General features: G+C 47.6%; 1 protein-coding gene and 1 long non-coding RNA gene across 5 annotated transcripts in view; one reads left to right on the top strand and one right to left on the bottom strand.

The window, feature by feature from the left end:
- Positions 1–5,971, bottom strand: part of LOC137521191 (uncharacterized) — a 77,242-nt gene extending 71,271 nt beyond the window's left edge. Inside the window, exon 1 of one of the 4 annotated variants that reach the window (XR_011022072.1) lies at positions 5,801–5,971. This is a non-coding gene — a long non-coding RNA (uncharacterized lncRNA). The other 3 variants (XR_011022071.1, XR_011022074.1, XR_011022073.1) reach the window with 3 other exon arrangements.
- Positions 5,756–19,760, top strand: part of IVNS1ABP (influenza virus NS1A binding protein) — a 105,078-nt gene continuing 91,073 nt past the window's right edge. Inside the window, exon 1 of the mRNA XM_068240120.1 lies at positions 5,756–5,978. Within this exon, the coding sequence (XP_068096221.1) occupies positions 5,973–5,978 (6 nt within the window). The 5' untranslated portion in view covers positions 5,756–5,972. The remainder of the gene's footprint in view (positions 5,979–19,760) is intronic.

Below are 19,760 nucleotides of genomic sequence, written 5' to 3'. Positions count from 1 at the left end.
GCTGTGTGAAAGCTGTGCAACCGCAGCATGTGTGTGTGAGGAGCTCCTTCTCTGCAGTCTGGCTCAATCAGAGCAGCATATAATTGGCTGGCAGCTATTACCTAGCAATGGATAAACAGTGTGAGTTATGGCCGGGAGAGGAAAGAGGCTTGTGCTGTGTGCAGATCTGCGAGGAGATTGCAGGTTGGATCAGGTTTCCACAGGCTGCAGTGTGAAGTTCATTGAGCGAATGAGCCGGCTCTAATCTAAAGCCCAATCTACACGATACGATTCTTTATACGATTCTATTTACGATCCGATTAAATCCAACATGTCCAATCAGGATTCGATTCAATTCGCCATTGTTTTGCAATGGCAAATCGAATTGAATCGAATCGAATCCTGATCGGAAATGTCGGATTTAATCGGATCGTAAATAGAATCGCAATGGAATCGTATAAAGAATCGTATCGTGTGGATTGGGCTTAAGAGTCGATGCTTTGATGTGAATGTTAACCTCCTCCGACTCTCAGGTTTCCACAGGCTGCAGTGTGAAGTTCATTGAGCAAATGAGCCGGCTCTTAAGAGCCGATGCTTTGATGTGAACATTACCTCCTCCGACTCTCTGCACAGAGAATCAGGCCGGGCTGCTGCTGGAAGCCGAACAATAACACAGGATACAGAGCAGGGGACAACACTTTCAAATAGGTGAGCTTTGGGACTTGGCCGGCCACGTTTAGTCAGAATGCGTTCTGGCCGGCCAAAGCCCGAAATTAGGCAGCATTTCGTGTATTGGCTGCGTCAGGCAGCCACTTCGCGTTGTGACCGGCCAGAACCTGAAGTGGCCAGACTTCGGGTTCTGGCCGTAACATATACACTAACTGCTCTGACTATCAAATATCAAGTATACAGCAATACAATATATGTGAGACTACAGGTGTAAAATAGCAAAATCACACTGTGTTCACAGTAAATAAGCATTTACAGGAAAGTGACAGAGAGTGACACAATAAGAGACTGCATGTCACACACTCAGAGGCAGCAGCACCTGCAGAAGCTAGTGAGAGAGATGCTACAGTGCTGACTGACTGACTGACACTGACTCTGTGCTAGTGTAGGTCTAACAGTAAACTAACACAGTAACTGCACAATAAGTAACTAACAAATAATCAAGGACTAATCCCTAACCTACCTACAGGCTACTACTAGGCTACCCAGCAGGCCTAGCCTGCGCACACCTCAGCTAAGCTAGCCTAGCACTGTATACAGTATATACACTCAGCTACACTGACTATCACAATCAAATCACTATCTATCTATAAAGCAAAACAATAAAGGTGTTAGTAATGTGTTTGGATGCAAAAACGCTGGGTAAACAATGAGAAACGCACTTGATATAAGACACAGCAGCATTGGAGATGCTCTCAGTAGCACACGTCAGAAGCAAGGACAATATCCTCAACATGGCCGCCGTCTTATATAGAGGAAGGGAGGGCCAGGCTCCCATCCTCTGATTGGTTGCTATGGCCTCGACTAGGGGCCCTCTGATTGGCCCACCGACGTCATTTCCCTAACTACCGCGCTCATAAGCAACTCATAATCATGAGTGCATTCGTGATCGAGAGCCAATCACGATTGCCGATTACGAGCTCGTGAACGGCAAAAACGACTCATGATCACGAGCTCATGATGAGCACCCCTGGCTATAAGATGGCACTCAATAGGATGGTTAACAGATTGCCTGCAAACATCAGACAACATGTAAAGACCCTTATCCCTGATAAGCCTAGAACAGCCTGCTTTTATATGCTTCCCAAGATCCACAAAGAGGAAAACCCAGGCAGGCCCATAATCTCAGGAAGCGGAACTCTCACAGAGAACATCTCAGGGTGGCTGGAAAACATCTTGAAACCTCTTGTCTGTAAAAGACCCAGCTACATACAGGATACCACCCACCTCCTCAACAAACTGACTGCCTTCGGCCCAGTACCTGAGGGAACCATACTTGCCACGATGGACGTGGAGTCCCTATACACAAACATCCTCCATGATGATGGTATTGCGGCCTGTCGTAAGTATCTTCAGGGTTGTGGCATACCTGCAAAGCGTATTGCTGGACCGATTAAATTTTTTCTCAACCATAATTATTTCACTTTTAGACAGGTCTTCTATTTACAGCAGAAAGGAGTGGCAATGGGTTCACGATTTGCACCACAGTATGCAAATCTTTTCATGGCCAAAATCGAAGAGGAATACTTCATGTCGCATAAAACCCATGCCCTACTTTTGTTTCATTGGTGATATTTTACTCTGGTCAGCAAGTGAGGATGATCTTCTCCAGTTCCACAGGAACTTCAATGCCTTCCTTCCTACAATCAGATTGATACTTACTTTTTATACTGGTACGAGGCTGATGATATTTAATGCCAGAACTCTCTCAGCCTACATAGCTAAACTTGTGAACTTGGAATTCACGATGCCTCTGTGACAGTTTGACTCCCAATTCTATGAGTATTGTGTAAACAAAGAGTCTTATCTCATCCCATTCAGATGTTCTGTTTCACTTAAAGGGATACTGTAGGGGGGTCAGGGGAAAATGAGTTGAACTTACCCGGGGCTTCTAACGGTCCCACGCAGACATCCTGTGTTGGCGCAGCCACTCACCGATGCTCCGGCCCCGCCTCTGGTTCACTTCTGGAATTTCAGACTTTAAAGTCTGAAAACCACTGCGCCTGCGTTGCCGTGTCCTCGATCCCGCTGATGTCATCAAGAGCGCACAGCAAAGGCCCAGTATGGTCTGTGTCTGCGCAGTACACTCCTGGTGACATCAGCGGGAGCGAGGACACGGCAACGCAGGCGCAGTGGTTTTCTGACTTTAAAGTCAGAAATTCCAGAAGTGAACTGGAGGCGGGGCCGGAGCATCGGTGAGTGGCTGCGCCAACACAGGATGTCTGCGGGGGACCATTAGAAGCCCCGGGTAAGTTCAGCTCATTTTCCCCCGACCCCCCTACAGTATCCCTTTAACCCTCCTGGCGGTATAAAAAAAATACGCCAGGAGGCAGCGCGGCAGTTTTTTTTTTAATTTCTTTTTTTCTATATCATGTAGCGAGCCCAGGGCTCGCTACATGATAGCCGCTGCTCAGCGGCATCCCCCCGCCCTCTTCGATCGCCTTCGGCGATCTCCGATCAGGAAATCCCGTTCAAAGAACAGGATTTCCTGGAGGGCTTCCCCCGTCGCCATGGCGACGGGCGGGATGACGTCACTGACGTCGGGACGTCATTGGGAGTCCCGGGCCACCCCTCGGCGCTGCCTGGCACTGATTGGCCAGGCAGCGCACGGGGTCTGGGGGGGGGGGCGCGCGCCGCACTGGATAGCGGCGATCGGGCGCGCGGCGGCGGCGATCGGGGTGCTGGCGCAGCTAGCAAAGTGCTAGCTGCGTCCAGCAAAAAAAAAATTAAACAAATCGGCCCAGCAGGGCCTGAGCGGCACCCTCCGGCGGCTTTACCGCCAAGAAGGTTAAGGTGGAACTTCAGAGAACATAATGTAATAAAAAAGTGCTTAATTTTTACAATAATTATGTATAAATGATTTAGTCAGTGTTTGCCCATTGCAAAATCTTTTAAATCCCTGATTTAATTTCTGACAATTATTACATGGTGACATTTTTACTGTTGGCAAGTGATATAGCTGCTGCATGCTTTTTTTGGTATTTGGAAACAGCTGTAAACAGCTATTTCCCACAATGCAACAAGGTTCACGGAAAGGAAACTGCCTGGAGTACCACGGTCCTCAGAGTTTCTTGTGGGAGGGATTTCGCCACAATATCAGTCATACAGCGCCCCCTGATCGTCTGTTTGTGAAAAGGAAAAGATTTCTCATGTAAAAGGGGGTACCAACTACTGATTGGCATAAAGTTCAATTCTTGGTCGAAGTTTCTCTCTTAATAACTTTTTAATTATGCTTGGAAAAAATCTATGTATCCCCTTTTGATGTTGCATGCATATAGCTGTCTGTTCCATCAAGTTGTAAGCAAACAGGATTGAAGCCCCACGAAAGCTATTCAGCCAGAAGCTTGCTTATTCTGATTCTTTTAAGTTAGCCAATAAATGGTATGTATCATCCTGATTCAAAACCTCTTGCTTATTATTATTATGAAATTGCTTACAAAATGCGAATTAAAAACGCTAGCGATTTGTAGTGGGTTCCAGGCTTTATTCAGCTTTTCTGTATGATAAAACACAGACACCCAGCACTAGGGGAAGGGGAGAAACAAAGATGAATGAGGGAGAGAGGAGGAATGGAGAGATACTGAGAATAGCCTGAGATGGAGCAGAGAGCTCCATTGTATTACAGTCCCACATCACACAGAGGCTACTTGCTGGTAATATGACTCCTGTCCATGCCAGTCTCTGACACAGTGTTGCCAACTTGCCAGTAAGGAAAGTAGCTATTGGCTGTCCTAGAAGTCGCTTGAAATCGCTAGATAATGTCATCACGTAATTTGCATAATGGCTCCACCTCGACCCAGATGACGTCATCACGTAATTTGCATAACGGCTCCACCCCCGACCCCGCTTCCCACACATTATCCAGCGACCGGCCCACCTGACGTCACCGCTCACCAGCAAGAGCGCCTGCGATGGAAGCAGGGAGGGGATGGTGTGAGTGACGTCCCCTGACTGGTCTGGAAAGTTCCTGCCTGTGCGGTGATTGGTTGCCCCGTACTGGCCGGCTACCAGCAGCTTGATGGGGGCGGGACTCCTGCGAGAGGACGGGCCAGCCCGGCCAGGCTGTCTGTGAGTGGCGTGCTTTGGGACGGGGAGTGGCCGGCAGTCTCCTAAATTTAAAGTCTCCAATAAGGGCTCGTCTCCACTAGTGCGGCGTGCAGCTCGCAGACGCACGCCGCACTGAGCGGGTGGGCGGGATCGCAGGCGAATCCCATGAGCACGGCTATGGGATTCGCAGCCTCCTCGGCGAATTGTGCGGGGTTTCCGGCCGAATCACTCCCACAAGCGATTCTGCCGCGGCCCCGTCATCCCCTATGGCAGAGTTTCCCCGTGCGAATCATGTACGGGGAAACTCTGCAGAATCACCGGCGGAATCGCCGTAGTGGAAATGGGCCCTAACACAAGACAAATGTCGCCAGATTTGTCACTAGTAGCTTTTTGAAAAAACTGTCGCTAGAGGGCTTTCAAAAGCCTCTAAATATAGCGATAAAGTAGCTAAGTTGGCAATACTGCGCTGACAAAAGCTACAAGTAGCCCTCCCGGGGTCTACAGACTGTCAAACTGTTCAAGCTGTGTATACCTCATCTTACTGTGCACATGCAGTCATAACAATGGTGAAAGAGTACAGATTTTTTTTCTGCAGTCCCTCCAGGCAACCCTCTGCTCTGCATCATGCTATATACATTTACCAGCTTGCCCGTCCTCTAGTTGCTCTGGAACCCTAAATCATTAAATGAGAGGCAGCCGGGAGGGGGGGCAGGCGCCATCTCCCCCCTTCCACCCTGGCAAGTCAGGGCCTGGTCATACCATTACCAGGAATAAAAATGTGCGTCATTACAGGAATACCGCCTCATAACAGTCACACCCGCAGTCTACACTGCTGACATTTCAGTGCTAGAGCGAGCTGGCCGCCAGACATTCTATGAGATACGTCTCAGCTGGGTGAGGCGTGCTTTCTGTGACCGGAATACATAACCCACAAATGCAGCAGGCTTCAGAAAGATGACTGTACAAGTGCAGACAAGAAGTGACTCTATATGTCAGCGCAGTCTCCTGGAGTGTCTCCACCCCACTTCCAATCATTGCCTCTCACTTGATGCGTGCTCGTGACGCTGCTCGTTGCCGGGCAGCCGTGCTTCTGGTGTCAGCTAGTCAGAGAGGTCGTTGGCGCCATTATTTTTCTTTTTTGCCTCATCTGTTGGTCTGTCATGTATGTTGTGCGATCTGTTGCCTAGCATCAGCTGACGGCGGGTGAGAACAGCACAATGGAGGTAGGTGGCTGGATGTATTACAGTTAAGCTTGTGGCTGGATGGGGTAGCGCCAGGCGAGTGCTGGCTAGGGGGAAGGGGGGAGATTTCCCATCAGGTCGCCTCTCATTTATTGATTTAGGCCCAGTACAGAATAGTGTTGTCCGGATCATGAACGATTCGGATCTTTGATCCGAATCTTTTTTATGAGTCGATCATCCGAATCATCAAAATGAACGATTCGGATCGCAAAAGGGGCGGGGCCAGGAGCGACACGCCCCCTCTCAGCGGGCAGCGGGGTCCTGGAAGCAGGGATCGCTCTGTTGGATGGGAGCCAGCCTTGCAGGGAGACAGGTAGATGAGAGAGAGGGGACATCGGTGCCACTGCCAGATGTGTGTAGAGCACACATACTGGCTATAACCTGCTGCCCATTATAGGCTGGCTGTTCTGTAGTGCTGCACAGTGAACACATTGGAAGCTTTTGGCTCAGCACAGCTCAGTAACTTTGCAGACAGTGTGATTGAAAGGCAATATAATCCTCCTGCACTGGGCACTAAACAGCTGCACTTATCTTCTGGGAATGCTTTCTTTCACTGTGCGACCTTTTCTTTCAAAGTGTACAGATGAGCATATAGGTGAAATATATGTAAAGCATAGGACTTCAGCATGTGGGTATTACGTGCAAACATTTCTGCTCTCTGCTCGTTCCTCCTCCCTTCTCTGTCCACTCCCTGCCCTCTGTCCATCTTCTCCCCTTCTCTGTGTGTCCACCCCCCCTCCCCTTCTCCTGTCCACAGACCTGTCCTGCTGTTCATTTCACCCCCGAATGCTTCCGGTAGTAAAATGATCCGAGATTCGGATCAAAGATCCGGATCTCTTCAATGATCCGATTCGAATCATCCGGATCATTGAAAAGATCCGAACTTCCCATCTCTAGTACAGAAACCGATGCTTTCAGGTTTTGTATAAGGCAGTTTGAACCTCTAGGCTGGCTGAAGGAAGTAAAAGCACAATTGGATGGCAGGCAAACAAGCTGGTAAATGTGCACAGCATGATACAGAGCAGAGGCTTTACTGGAGGGACTGTAGAAAAATAAATCTGTCTGCTCTCTCACCAATCACCATTGTTATAATGACTGTATGTGCACAGCAAGATGAGGTATTGTACACAGCTTGAACAGTTTTGACAGTCCCCAGACTTCAGGAGGGCTGCTTGCATACTTGTGTGAGAGATTAGCAGGGACAGTACATTTTTGGCAAGTAGCCTCTGTGTGATGTGGGGTTACAATATAGATAAACTCTCTGCCCCATCTCAGGATATTCTCAGTCTCCCTCCTTATTTCCCCTCTTCCCCTAGTGCTGGGTGTCTGTCTTGTCATACAGGAAAGCTAAATAAAAGTGCAATCCTGGTGAGGCAAATATCATCTTCACTCTTTTTCACCTTTTCTCTCCTCACTGCCTCTCTCCTCTGTCACTCTCTACTTTGTCCCCGCCATCTTACCATCACAATTTAATCACCCCAATCTTGTATTAGTAACCGTAATGACTCCTTGTGACTCCCCAAAGGGTACTTTTCCGTTAGCCGGGCGCAAGTGTAATAGGGCAAAGTAATGTGTTCTGTGAGCCTGTTAGCTGCCCGCAACTTTAATTGGGCCAGGTAACAGATGAAGCCGCCGGCTTCGGCTCTGCCTCCTCTCCTCCCCCTGCCTCTCTCCTTTAGAACACTGGCAGCCGGGGACATGCGTGTCCCTTAGAGTCGTTCGTCGCAGCAGGTAATTCTGCAGTGCATTCCTGCAGAGCGAGTGCTGGCAGAAGCAATGTCTGCAGCCTCCCTGCTCTGCTTGTTTCTTGCGACAAACGACTATCGGGGACATGAGTGTTCCCCGGCTGCCAGTGTTCTATAGGAGAGAGGCAGGGGGAGGAGAGGAGGCAGAGCCGAAGTCGGCAGCTCACAGAACACATTACTTTGCCCTATTACACTTGTGCCCGGCTAACGGAAAAGTACCCCGCCCCCAAAGGTGCATGTGTTGCAGGCAACCTCACCTATGCACAGGTGGGGTAATTAGTGTCTCAGCTACATGGAATCCTCATAGCTGAGACACTAATTACCCCACCTGTGCATAGGTGAGATTGCTTGCAAAACATGCACCTTTGGGGGGTCACAAGGACAGATTTGAAAAACTGTGCTGCCACAAGCATGCCCAATCGGCGATTTGACTGATTTGGGACAGAAATTGGTCAAATGTAACAATCTGAAATGCTGGGAAATCACGTGCCAATGTGGTTGATCAGGTGCACGTCAGTAATGGCGTGCGATAATCCCGAATGACAAAAACCATCGCCCGTTGTTGCTTTCTGCACTGATCGGTGCTGCGTGGGCTCTCCAGCCCGCAGCACCGATCAGGAGTGAGCCAGGGCGATCAGACTACCCCCCCCCCTTTTTTCCCCACTAGGGGGATGTCCTGCTGGGGGGTCTGATCGCCGCCGGCTCTGTTCGTTCGGGGGGGGGCTCCCCCCTCCGCAGCCATTTTCCGCCTCTGTCCCCCTCCGGCGTTTCCCTTCCTCCTATGGGCAGCGCAGGACGGAGATCCAACCTGCGCCGCCTACAACAGATGCCGGCGAATGAGAATGCGGCGATTCCCGGCCAATCAGAGGCCGGGGATCGCCGATCTGCCTTACGGCGCTGCTGGATTTCTTCCCCGCCTGTTTACATTTTGCCGGCAGCCGCGATCGGCGGCTCTCCGGCTGTTCACGTAGACACCCTCCGTGAACTGACATGGAAAGGCCGCTTGATCGAGCGGCCGTTTCCATGGTAACCCGCAGACGACCAGTTTACGCCAATCGGCGTTAGCTGGTCGTCAAGAGGTTAAATGTAATATGTGACCCCCAGTGCCTGTGCATTTATACTATGCCTGTCACGCTGTCCCTCAATGTCCTTGCTGTATTTCTGAATTGGCATATAGCACGTGGGGCGCGTGTGTGATGTTGCTGGGCTGCCATGAAAATGGGCATCTAGTTTGTGTTTCCTCCAGCCCAAAAGGTCCCAGTCCTCCCCGGGTAGCGTGCAGCATGCAGACTTGGCATTGAGCACATGCTTTAGCGGCTGATAAACCACGACTAGCCGCAGCATCTTGTCTGTTGATTATAGGAGGCCAGAAATAATAAAAGCAGTACGAAGTCCTCTTATTCTAGCCTATTGATTGTATTCTTGGATGTTAGTGTAGTCTATTTGTGCAGAAAGATCCTCCTCACTTCCAGTGTCCTCATATATTGTACTAGTAATCTATAGCAGCTTGTCAGCCAGATCTCATGGTAGTTATTTTATAGAACTATGTCATTTTGATTATCTTTTTACTATGGTGTCTGTCAAAGTGTTTTTCTGAAGGTGATATGTAAAGCTACCGTAGATTGAATTCCCTTGAATATATCATGTGTATGGGTTTTCCCAGAAGTACAAGTTTAATGTTAAAACTGTCCCTTTTTACAACCTATAGCCAGTGTGGTGTAACAATAGCCCACCTACCACCCTGAGGCCTCTTTTCCATGGACTGTTGATAGGCAGCGAAATGCCTCTCAAACTCTCATAATTGCTCACTGCTGCCTGGTGACTGATTGCCGAGGCGAGCACACAGCTCAACAGTCTGTGGAAAAGAGGCCTTAGTTGGGCCTCTTTTTCCACGAACTGTTGAACTGTGTGCTCAGCAAGCAGTTACCAGGCAGCAGTGAGCAGTTGTGAGAGTTTGAAAGGCATTTCATTGCCTATTTACAGTCTGTGGAAAAGAGGCCTTAGGGCCCATTCACACTTGAAAGCACAAAACGACGGCGCTTACCGCTGGGGTTTTGCTTGAGTGATTTTTTTTTTTTTTTTTTAGCGGAAAAATCAGTGAACACTGCGGTGTTTAGCGCTTCTATAGCACTGAAACGCGATCGCCGGGAAATCGCCTGAATATGGTGCAGGCGACGCAGACTTTTCCTCGGACTGTTGATAGGCAGTGAAATGCCCTTCAACTCTCACAACTGCTCACAGCTGCCTGGTAACTGCTTGCTGAGCACACAGCTCAACAGTCCGTGGAAAAGAGGCCTAAGGCCCTGTTCAGACTGTCAGCGTTTGTAGAACGCGTATAAATTAAAAGAAACGCAAGTTGAAAAATAACGCATGCGTTTTTCTTGCGTTTGAATGCATTTTCTATTGCGTTTTGCACACACACGTGACCTGGGGGGAAAAAAAGAATTATGGGAACCGCAGAGGGAAACGTACGCTAAAACGCAATAGTACGCGTTTTGATACGCGTCAATAGACGTTCATTGCGTCCGTTTCTGTGCGTGACGCACAGAACTGCGTGCAGCAATGCGGGTGAGAAACGTATGCGTCTCCTATACATACCTGCGAGCGAAGCCATTAGAAAACATTAGTAGCCGTTTCTATGCGTAAAATCTTTCTGTATGCGTTCTGTAAAAACGGCTAGGAACGCACATAGTCTGAACAGGGCCTAAGGCACACGCTAATAGCAATTAGGATAAGAGAATATAAACAGAGTATAGAAGTAAATTGGTGGACAGAAAATGTTGCTTGGAACTGGTTGAATACAGTCTAGCCTGGACTTCAGCTGGTATGTAGGACAATCCGGTGTGAGATGCAACACTTGGTAAACAGTAGAAGCCAGACTACATTTCCCAGCAGTACTATAGAAAGGTTGTTGCAGAGGGTGGAGCATGTAAATAGCACCTACACATGCCTTGTCGCCTTCATGTTTTGTGTTACTGGATCTTTCTGAAGTGGTAAGCAGAGATTGGATGTGCAGCTCCATGTTATTTAGCTATTCTAGAATGCAGGTTAGGGAGCACATACCGATGCAGAAGCTTTATAAGGACCCCTTTCCACTAGCAGCATTTTATGATCCGATTTCTGATTGCAAAATACTAGGTGCTGTCTAAACTAATGGGAACTGTGAGTAAACCTTTGCGACATGATTCTGCTTGATTGCAAATGGTGGTCCTGCTGAAGTTATTGTGTGTTTGAGCTCCTGTGTCCATGTATATAAGTGCAGGAAAATCATCAGTTGTGGTGTTGTGTGGTTCTTTGTTTTGTGATCTGGTAATTCATTTTTTTTTTTCCTGCTGTTTTTTATTTCTTTATTTCCCTTTTGATGCAAATCACAATCGCGCCATGCACCCATCGGGTTGCTTAAAAATCATAGTGGATATGCATAAAATCATGATTGACAGTGGAAAAGGGCCCTTAAAGAGAAACTCCGACCAAGAATTGAACTTTATCCCAATCAGTAGCTGATACCCACTTTTACATGAAAAATATAATGATTTTCACAAACAGACCATCAGGGGGCGCTGTATGACTGATTTTGTGCTGAAACCCCTCCCACAAGAGGCTCTGGTACCGTACGGTACTCTGGGCAAACTGCCACAATGTAACAATGACACACACAGGAAATGGCTGTTTATAGCTGTCTGTTAAAGCCAGAACAGCTACATAATCTGCCCACAGTAACAATGTCACCATGTAATACATGTCAGAATGTGAATCTGGGAGAGGAAAGATTTTACAATGAGCAAACTCTGATTAAATCATGTATACATAATTATTGTAAAAATTAAGCACCTTTTTTATATTAAATTATTTTCACTGGAGTTCCTCTTTAAGGTGGCCACACATGATACAATAAAATTATCCGATTTTACGTCAATTCGATAAATATGGTGGGATCTCCCAAAAAAATCGAAATCGTGTTTTTCATTTGACTGAAAAATCCGATTGGATTTCCCGGTTTTTTTTTTTCGATGTTAATCGATCTGGAATGCTGGAAATGTTTCTTCAATTTTTATTCAATTTTTCTAAAGATTGTATGGTGTGTTTGTCAATTTATTAATATACAGTGGAGGAAATAATTATTTGACCCCTCACTGATTTTGTAAGTTTGTCCAATGACAAGGAAATGAAAAGTCTCAGAACAGTATCATTTCAATGGTAGGTTTATTTTAAAAGTGGCAGATAGCACATCAAAAGGAAAATCGAAAAAATAACCTTAAATAAAAGATAGCAACTGATTTGCATTTCATTGAGTGAAATAAGTTTTTGAACCCTCTAACAATAAAAGACTTAATAGTGGAAAAACCCTTGTTTGCAAGCACAGAGGTCAAACGTTTCTTGTAATTGATGACCAAGTTTGCGCACATTTTAGGAGGAATGTTGGTCCACTCCTCTTTGCAGATTATCTCTAAATCCCTAAGGTTTCGAGGCTGTCTCTGTGCAACTCTGAGCTTGAGCTCCCTCCATAGGTTTTCTATTGGATTAAGGTCCGGAGACTGACTAGGCCACACCATGACCTTAATGTGCTTCTTCTTGAGCCACTCCTTTGTTGCCTTTGCTGTATGTTTTGGGTCATTGTCATGCTGGAACACCCATCCACGACCCATTTTCAGTTTCCTGGCAGAGGGAAGGAGGTTGTCGTTCAGGATTTCACGATACATGGCTCCGTCCATTTTCCCGTTAATGCGATTAAGTTGTCCTGTGCCCTTAGCAGAAAAACACCTCCAAAGCAAAATGTTTCCACCCCCATGCTTGACGGTGGGGACGGTGTTTTGGGGGTCATAGGCAGCATTTTCTTCCTCCAAACACAGTGAGTTGAGTTAATGCCAAAGAGCTCTATTTTGGTCTCATCAGACCACAGCACCTTCTCACAGAATCATTCAGGTGTTCATTGGCAAACTTCAGACGGGCCTGCACATGTGCCTTCTTGAGCAGGGGGACCTTGCGAGCCCTGCAGGATTTTAATCCATTGCGGTGTAATGTGTTTCCAATGGTTTTCTTGGTGACTGTGGTCCCTGCTAATTTGAGGTCATTCACTAACTCCTCCCGTGTAGTTCTAGGATGCTTTTTCACCTTTCTCAGAACCATTGACACCCCACGAGGTGAGATCTTGCGTGGAGCCCCAGAGCGAGGTCGATTGATGGTCATTTTGTGCTCCTTCCATTTTCGAACAATCGCACCAACAGTTGTCACCTTCTCTCCCAGCTTCTTGCTAATGGTTTTGTAGCCCATTCCAGCCTTGTGCAGGTCTACAATTTTGTCTCTGACATCCTTGGACAGCTCTTTGGTCTTTCCCATGTTGGAGAGTTTGGAGTCTGCTTGATTGATTGATTCTGTGGACAGGTGTCTTTTATACAGGTGACTAGTTAAAACAGGTGTCCTTAATGAGGGTGACTAATTGAGTAGAAGTGTCTAACCACTCTGTGGGAGCCAGAACTCTTAATGGTTGGTAGGGGTTCAAAAACTTATTTCACTCAATGAAATGAAAATCAGTTGCTATCTTTTATTTAAGGTTATTTTTTCGATTTTCCTTTTGATGTGCTATCTGCCACTGTTAAAATAAACCTACCATTGAAATGATACTGTTCTGAGACTTTTCATTTCTTTGTCATTGGACAAACTTACAAAATCAGTGAGGGGTCAAATAATTATTTCCTCCACTGTACACCCTAGCAATTTTCTCAGTTTCCAACCATTTTTATCATAATTGGGGAATAATTGAACATGTGTGTGGTACATTGGTCAGATTTTTGAAATGTTACAATTAGTCAGAAAAAATGATTGCAATTCTTGAATTTAACAGAAATTTAAAAGATTGTATGGTGTGTGGCCACCTTTAGAGATGTGGTAAAGTGACATTATATATGGAGACCAGACGTCCCGCTTTACCTGGGACGCGTCCCGGGTTCGGGGTCCCCTGTCCCAGGATGTGCTATGTCCCGGGAAACGTCCCGCTTTTAGCCGCAGGACGTCCCGGCCTCGGGACTTTGGCCACTGTCCGATTGCATTAACTGGCCGCGGCGTCTAATAGACGCCGCTCCAGTTCATAGCCTGCAGCCCCGCTCTAGCATGCATAGTCTTACGGCAGGCAGAGCAGGGCTACGGGAAGATGGCATCTGAAGCCCTGCACTGGAGACTATTTGTGTCTCCAGTACAGGGCTTCTGGCCAGGGCTGTGGAGTCGGAGTCGGAGTGGTGGAGTCGGGCAATTTTGGGTGCCTGGAGTCGGAGTCGGGAAAAAATGCACCGACTCCGACTCCTAATGAATTTGTAACTGTAATTAAAATAGAAAATATGATAAAATGTTCTATTTCTCAGATAATAGTCATTAAAAATAATGTATATGTACAGTATATATACAGTAATAGCTGTGCTTAGTCCACAAAAATGAAATAAACCAATCAAAATTAGTTACTTGTGCTGCTTCAATAAAGCAGTCCCCGTATTTTTAAGGTCAGATATACATATCTGATTGTGACTGTATATATGATGTGTACACAGGAATCTCTTATATATACTAAATAACATCTATGCTGTAAGAATAAAGCCTGATGTGTAGCTATGTCACTAATAGAGATGGTCAACGAGATGGAAATAATTCTGCATTGATGCTGATTTATGCAAATGTATGCACTCCCTTTGCTGATGAAATAAAATAATTTGATATGTTATTAAAATTTGGTTTCCTGGACCAAACATGGCGGCATACCTATGGGTATAGGCTCCGCCCCCGAACCCTGATAGGACAGTTCACTTAATAAAAGCTCAGAACCCACCCCCTCCAGCCATTCTTTTTTTTTTCTGTCCTCGGACATGTTCACTATTTCTTTTCTTTTTTTCCTTTTTTCTTTTTTTCTTTTGTTCTTTTCCCTTAGGTATAACTTTAAATAGTACCTGTGCAGGGGTCTAGCGGGTTCAGCCTCTCCCGCTAATACTGCTCAAAGAGTCCTTAAATAGGACAGAGGAGCACCCTCTCTCCCCACGTGTATCTGGAGGCTCTATCCTAGGAGTCACGCCGCCGCTGCCGCCATTTTCCGCCGCTGCCTCCGATCACACTGGGACCTCGGGAGGGAGGCGTCCCTCCGGCGACAAGAAGCCGGTAGGGCTAGGGGCGGGGGACGGACCGAAAGGGCCAGCCACCCCCCTCCGGCGAAAGCAGGCTTCCGCCCGGGCCTCCCGCAAAGACAGGTAACAAGTTGCTAAAAGCAGCTTTTTCTGTTCTCCTCACCTAGGGTGTATTGGTTTCCCCTGCACAGGGCTTCCCAGGTTTTTAAAAGAGTGCTGTTTTTTTCCGTCCAGTTGGATCGGATATTTTCTGAGGGGAACATATTTCACTCTTATGTCTCCACAGACCGGGGGAAGGAGGAAGTGCTCAGATTCAGGAGCAACGGTCCTCTTCTATCAGGTCGAATACTCGCCCAAGATCGCAGGAGAGAAGGGATAAGTCAGCATCCAAGAGGAGAGACTCATACGAGAGAGGAGACAAGTCTGCATCTCGAAGGAGATCCTCAAGGGATGACCATAGGAAAAGTCGATCCCGTAGCAGGAGTCCCAGGAGGCGTTATGGGGAGTCAAGGAGACGATCACCCAGACGTCAGTCCAGGAGGTCCAGGTCCAGATCTGTGCACAGACAGGACAGGAGGAGACGTTCACCGTCTTATTATGCATATAGACATGATCCCCAGAATGACTATTATGGTTACAGGTCCCCAAGAGGACCTCGCAGGGTATGGATTATGTCCCCTGAGTCAGACGGAGTTACTCCATTTCAAAGGCCTGGACAAGCGGAATGTTGGTCTTGTACAAAACCAGCATTTCCAGATAAGAAGGTCTGTGAGGCATGTTTTCTGGAACTAGGCCGGGAAAAGGAGTCTGATAACCAGCAAGTGCTAGCTTTTATCCAGCAGGCGGTTCAGGAAACCTTTCAGAATATGGCCTCTCAGCTTCCAAGTTCTTCTGCAGCGGCTCAAGTTTCGGCAGCCGATGTAACTCCCCAGGCAGATGCACCTCCTATTGGCTTTGATTTCTCTCTTGTTCCAGCATTTCTTACAGCCATAAAATCGGCAATAGACTGGCAGGACGAAGACGGCGCTTCGCAAGAGCCAGATAAATATTATCCACACTTGGATCAAAAACCGCAAGTTTTTCCTTTAATGAAGGTCATAAAGGATGTGGTGTTGAACGAGTGGAGCAAGGTGGAGCAGAAACCTTCCTTAACCACCCTGGCGTTCTATTAAGATCGCCAGGGCGGCTGCGGGAGGGTTTTTTTTAAATAAAAAAAAAACTATTTCATGCAGCCAACTGAAAGTTGGCTGCATGAAAGCCCACTAGATGGCGCTCCGGAGGCGTTCTTCCGATCGCCTCCGGCAGCCAGAAGTAACACGGAAGGGCGCAATGAGCAGCCTTCCGTGTTTGGCTTCTCCTGTCGCCATGGCGACGAGCGGAGTGACGTCATGGACGTCAGCCGACGTCCTGACGTCAGCCGCCTCCGATCCAGCCCTTAGCGCTGGCCGGAACTATTTGTTCCGGCTGCGCAGGGCTCAGGCGGCTGGGGGGACCCTCTTTCGCCGCTGCTCGCGGCGGATCGCCGCAGAGCGGCGGCAATCGGGCAGCACAAGCGGCTGGCAAAGTGCCGGCTGCGTGTGCTGCTCTTTATTTGAGCAAAATCGGCCCAGCAGGGCCTGAGCGGCAGCCATCGGCGGTGATGGACGAGCTGAGCTCGTCCATACCGCTAAGATGGTTAAACAACAGGTTTTCAAAGCTGTACCCTTTGGGGCAGGAAGATTTAAAATTATTCGATTCAGCTCCCATAGTAGATGCATCTGTTGCACGCCTAGCAAAGCATGTGACTCTGCCATTAGAGAACGCCATAGCCTTCAAAGATCCACTGGAGAGAAAGATGGACGTAGACATCAAGAAGGCCTTCCTAGCGGCAGGAGCAGCCTGTAGGCCTGCGGTGGCATTGACATCTCTAGCAAAAGCCACGAAAGTATGGGTAGAGAACATTGAGACGGCCCTGAACAACGGCACAGACAAACAGGAGATAAGGGCCCTAGATGAGTTAAAGTTATCCGCAGAGTTTATGGGAGAAGCTGCTATTGATGTAATTAGATCATCTGCTAGAGCAATGCTGTGGAATATAACGACTAAGAGAGCTTTATGGTTGAAACCATGGGCAGCTGATCCAGCGTCAAAATCGAATTGGTGCAAGATTCCGTTTGATGGAACTCAACTCTTTGGATCCCAGATGGACTCGGCGATTTCCAAGGTGACAGGGGGAAAGTCGGGTTTAATCCCGCAGGATAAAAGACAAAGGCCTAGACAACCGTCTTCTAGAAGAAACTTTTCTAACAGATACCAGCAAGCAAGGTCTTATAAGCCAGGGAGGCAGTTTGGAAGGAACTGGAAGGGTACTCAGTCTTCCTTCTTGAAAGAGAACAAGTCCAAGGTATCTTCCGATCCCCAGCAATCCCAGAAGCGATTTTGATGGGACGTCCACTCAAGATCATCCAGTGGGGGCCAGGCTTCAGCTCTTTTGGAGGTCTTGGGTGGGAAGTATCACAGATCCTTGGGTAATAAGGACTCTAAGGAGGGGGCACTTCTGGAGATTCTGCAGAAAGCCTCCACAGAACAGGTTTGTGACCACAAGAATGCCTCGGGGGAAAAACAAGTCGTCTTCTCTAAGAGAGTATGTTCAGTCCCTAGTGAAGGAGCGGGCAGTGATCCCTGTCCCAAGCAAGGAACGCTTCGGCTGAATTTACTCGCCTCTTTTTCTGGTACCAAAGGCAACAGGAGGATGGAGACCAGTCCTAGACCTAAAGTTTCTAAACAACTATATAAGGATCAGGCACTTCAAGATGGAGTCCCTCCAGTCTATCATACCAATGGTAGCCGTGGGCGACTGGATGTCCACTATAGACCTTTCCGATGCCTACCTGCACATTCCAATAAGAGAAGACTATCAAAAGTTCCTCAGGTTTTGTGTAGAAGAAAACCATTACCAGTTCAGATGTCTTCCTTTTGGGCTGTCAACAGCTCCAAGGACCTTCACAAAGATTCTATTACCAGCAATAGCACACATGAGGATCCAGGGCCTGCAAGTATACCATTATTTGGACGATATCCTGTTGTTACATCGAAACATGGAGGTGTTGTTCCATCATCAGAAACAACTACTGGAATTTCTACAACACCTAGGTTGGGTAATCAACTTCAGAAAAAGTCAGCTTATACCCTCTCAGGACATGGTGTTCCTGGGGGCAAGGTTCCTAACCCTCAGGAACCAAGTATGTCTACCAGACCAGAAACGGTTGCTGATCCAGCAGAAAGTCTACAAAGCATTGGCTGCACCCCACCTGTCGGCGAGAGAATGCCTGAGTCTTTTGGGAACCCTATCCTCCACAATCCCAATGGTGAAGTGGGCTCACTGGCATCTGAGAGTCTTCCAGTTCTTCTTTCTAAAAGTTTGGAGCAAGGCATCCCTGCTCCAATTGTTCAGGTTACCATCAGAAGTAAAGAGGTCACTCCTGTGGTGGACCAAAGAAGTAAATTTGAAGAACAGCCTTCAGATTCAGCCGGAAGTCCCGGTAGTTGTCACGACCGATGCGAGCTTAGACGGTTGGGGAGCCAATTGCGGAGAATACCAGTGTCAGAACAAATGGGATTCAAGGCAAATAGGCGTACCATCGAATCTCCTGGAACTCAGGGCGGCTTTCCTGGCCCTAAAAGCCTTTCGGCACCTGATCTACGGAAAGTCGGTATTACTAAAAATAGACAATGTAACGGCAGTGGCACACATCAGGAGGCAAGGGGGAACAAGGAGTTTGTCCCTGTTGAGGGAAACGGAGCAGCTGATGGTATGGGCACAGAAGAATTTAGCCAACCTGACAGCGTCCTATCTTCCAGGGGAAAAGAATGCCTTAGCAGACCGCCTAAGCAGGCGATTTATGGATCCCCACGAATATTCCCTGGACAAAGACGTGTTCCTGCAAATAACCAAGAGGTGGGGCAGACCTCATAGACCTATGGGCATCATTCCAGAACAGGAAAGTGGAGAGGTTCTTCTCACGCCATCATCATGCAGCTGCAATAGGAGTGGATTGTCTGGTCCAGAGTTGGAACTTCACCCTGGGTTACGCATTTCCTCCCTTTCCCCTGATTTCCAGGTTTCTCCAAAGGCTTTACAAGGAATCGTGCATGATCATCGCTATTCTACCATACTGGCCAAGGAGACCATGGTTAGCCCTAGCGGTGTCAATGAGTGTGGAAGAACCGATAACACTACCGAAGTCTCACAACCTCTTGTCACAGGGGAATCTACTTCATCCAGGAGTAGACAGGTTGAATTTAACTGCATGGAAGCTGAAAGGAAGAGGTATTTAGACTTAGGCTGCTCTAGCGGAGTGGTAGACACACTCCTGAAGGCAAGAAAAGCTTCTACCAACTCGACATATTATAGGATCTGGGAAAGATTCGCAGCTTTTGCGTCAGAAAGAGGATTTAGTGCCTTATCTCCAGAAGTACACCATATATTGGACTTTCTGCAATCTGGAGTGGAGAAAGGGCTGAGTGTATCTGCAGTAAAAGTTCAAGTGTCAGCACTATCTGCATTAACAGGAAGTTGATGGGCAACACATTCGTTGATAACACAGTTCATTCAGGCAGTATTTAAGATGAGGCCTCCAAGAAAGCCGTTCTTCCCCAAATGGGACCTTTCTTTAGTTCTGGAGGTTCTATCATCACCTCCTTTTCATCCACTGGAGAATGTTTCATTGGAAAACCTAACATTAACCACCCTGGCGTTCTGATTAAATCGCCAGGGTGGCTGCGGGAGGGTTTTTTTTAAATAAAAAAAAAAACTATTTCATGCAGCCAACTGAAAGTTGGCTGCATGAAAGCCCACTAGAGGGCGCTCCGGAGGCGATCTTCCGATCGCCTCCGGCGCCCAGAATAAACAAGGAAGGCCGCAATGAGCGGCCTTC

The sequence above is a fragment of the Hyperolius riggenbachi genome, chromosome 6 (genome assembly GCF_040937935.1).
Source record: "Hyperolius riggenbachi isolate aHypRig1 chromosome 6, aHypRig1.pri, whole genome shotgun sequence".
NCBI lineage: Eukaryota > Metazoa > Chordata > Amphibia > Anura > Hyperoliidae > Hyperolius > Hyperolius riggenbachi.
The sequence above is the reverse complement of the archived record's forward strand: the minus strand, read 5'-3'. Positions and strand labels throughout refer to the sequence as shown.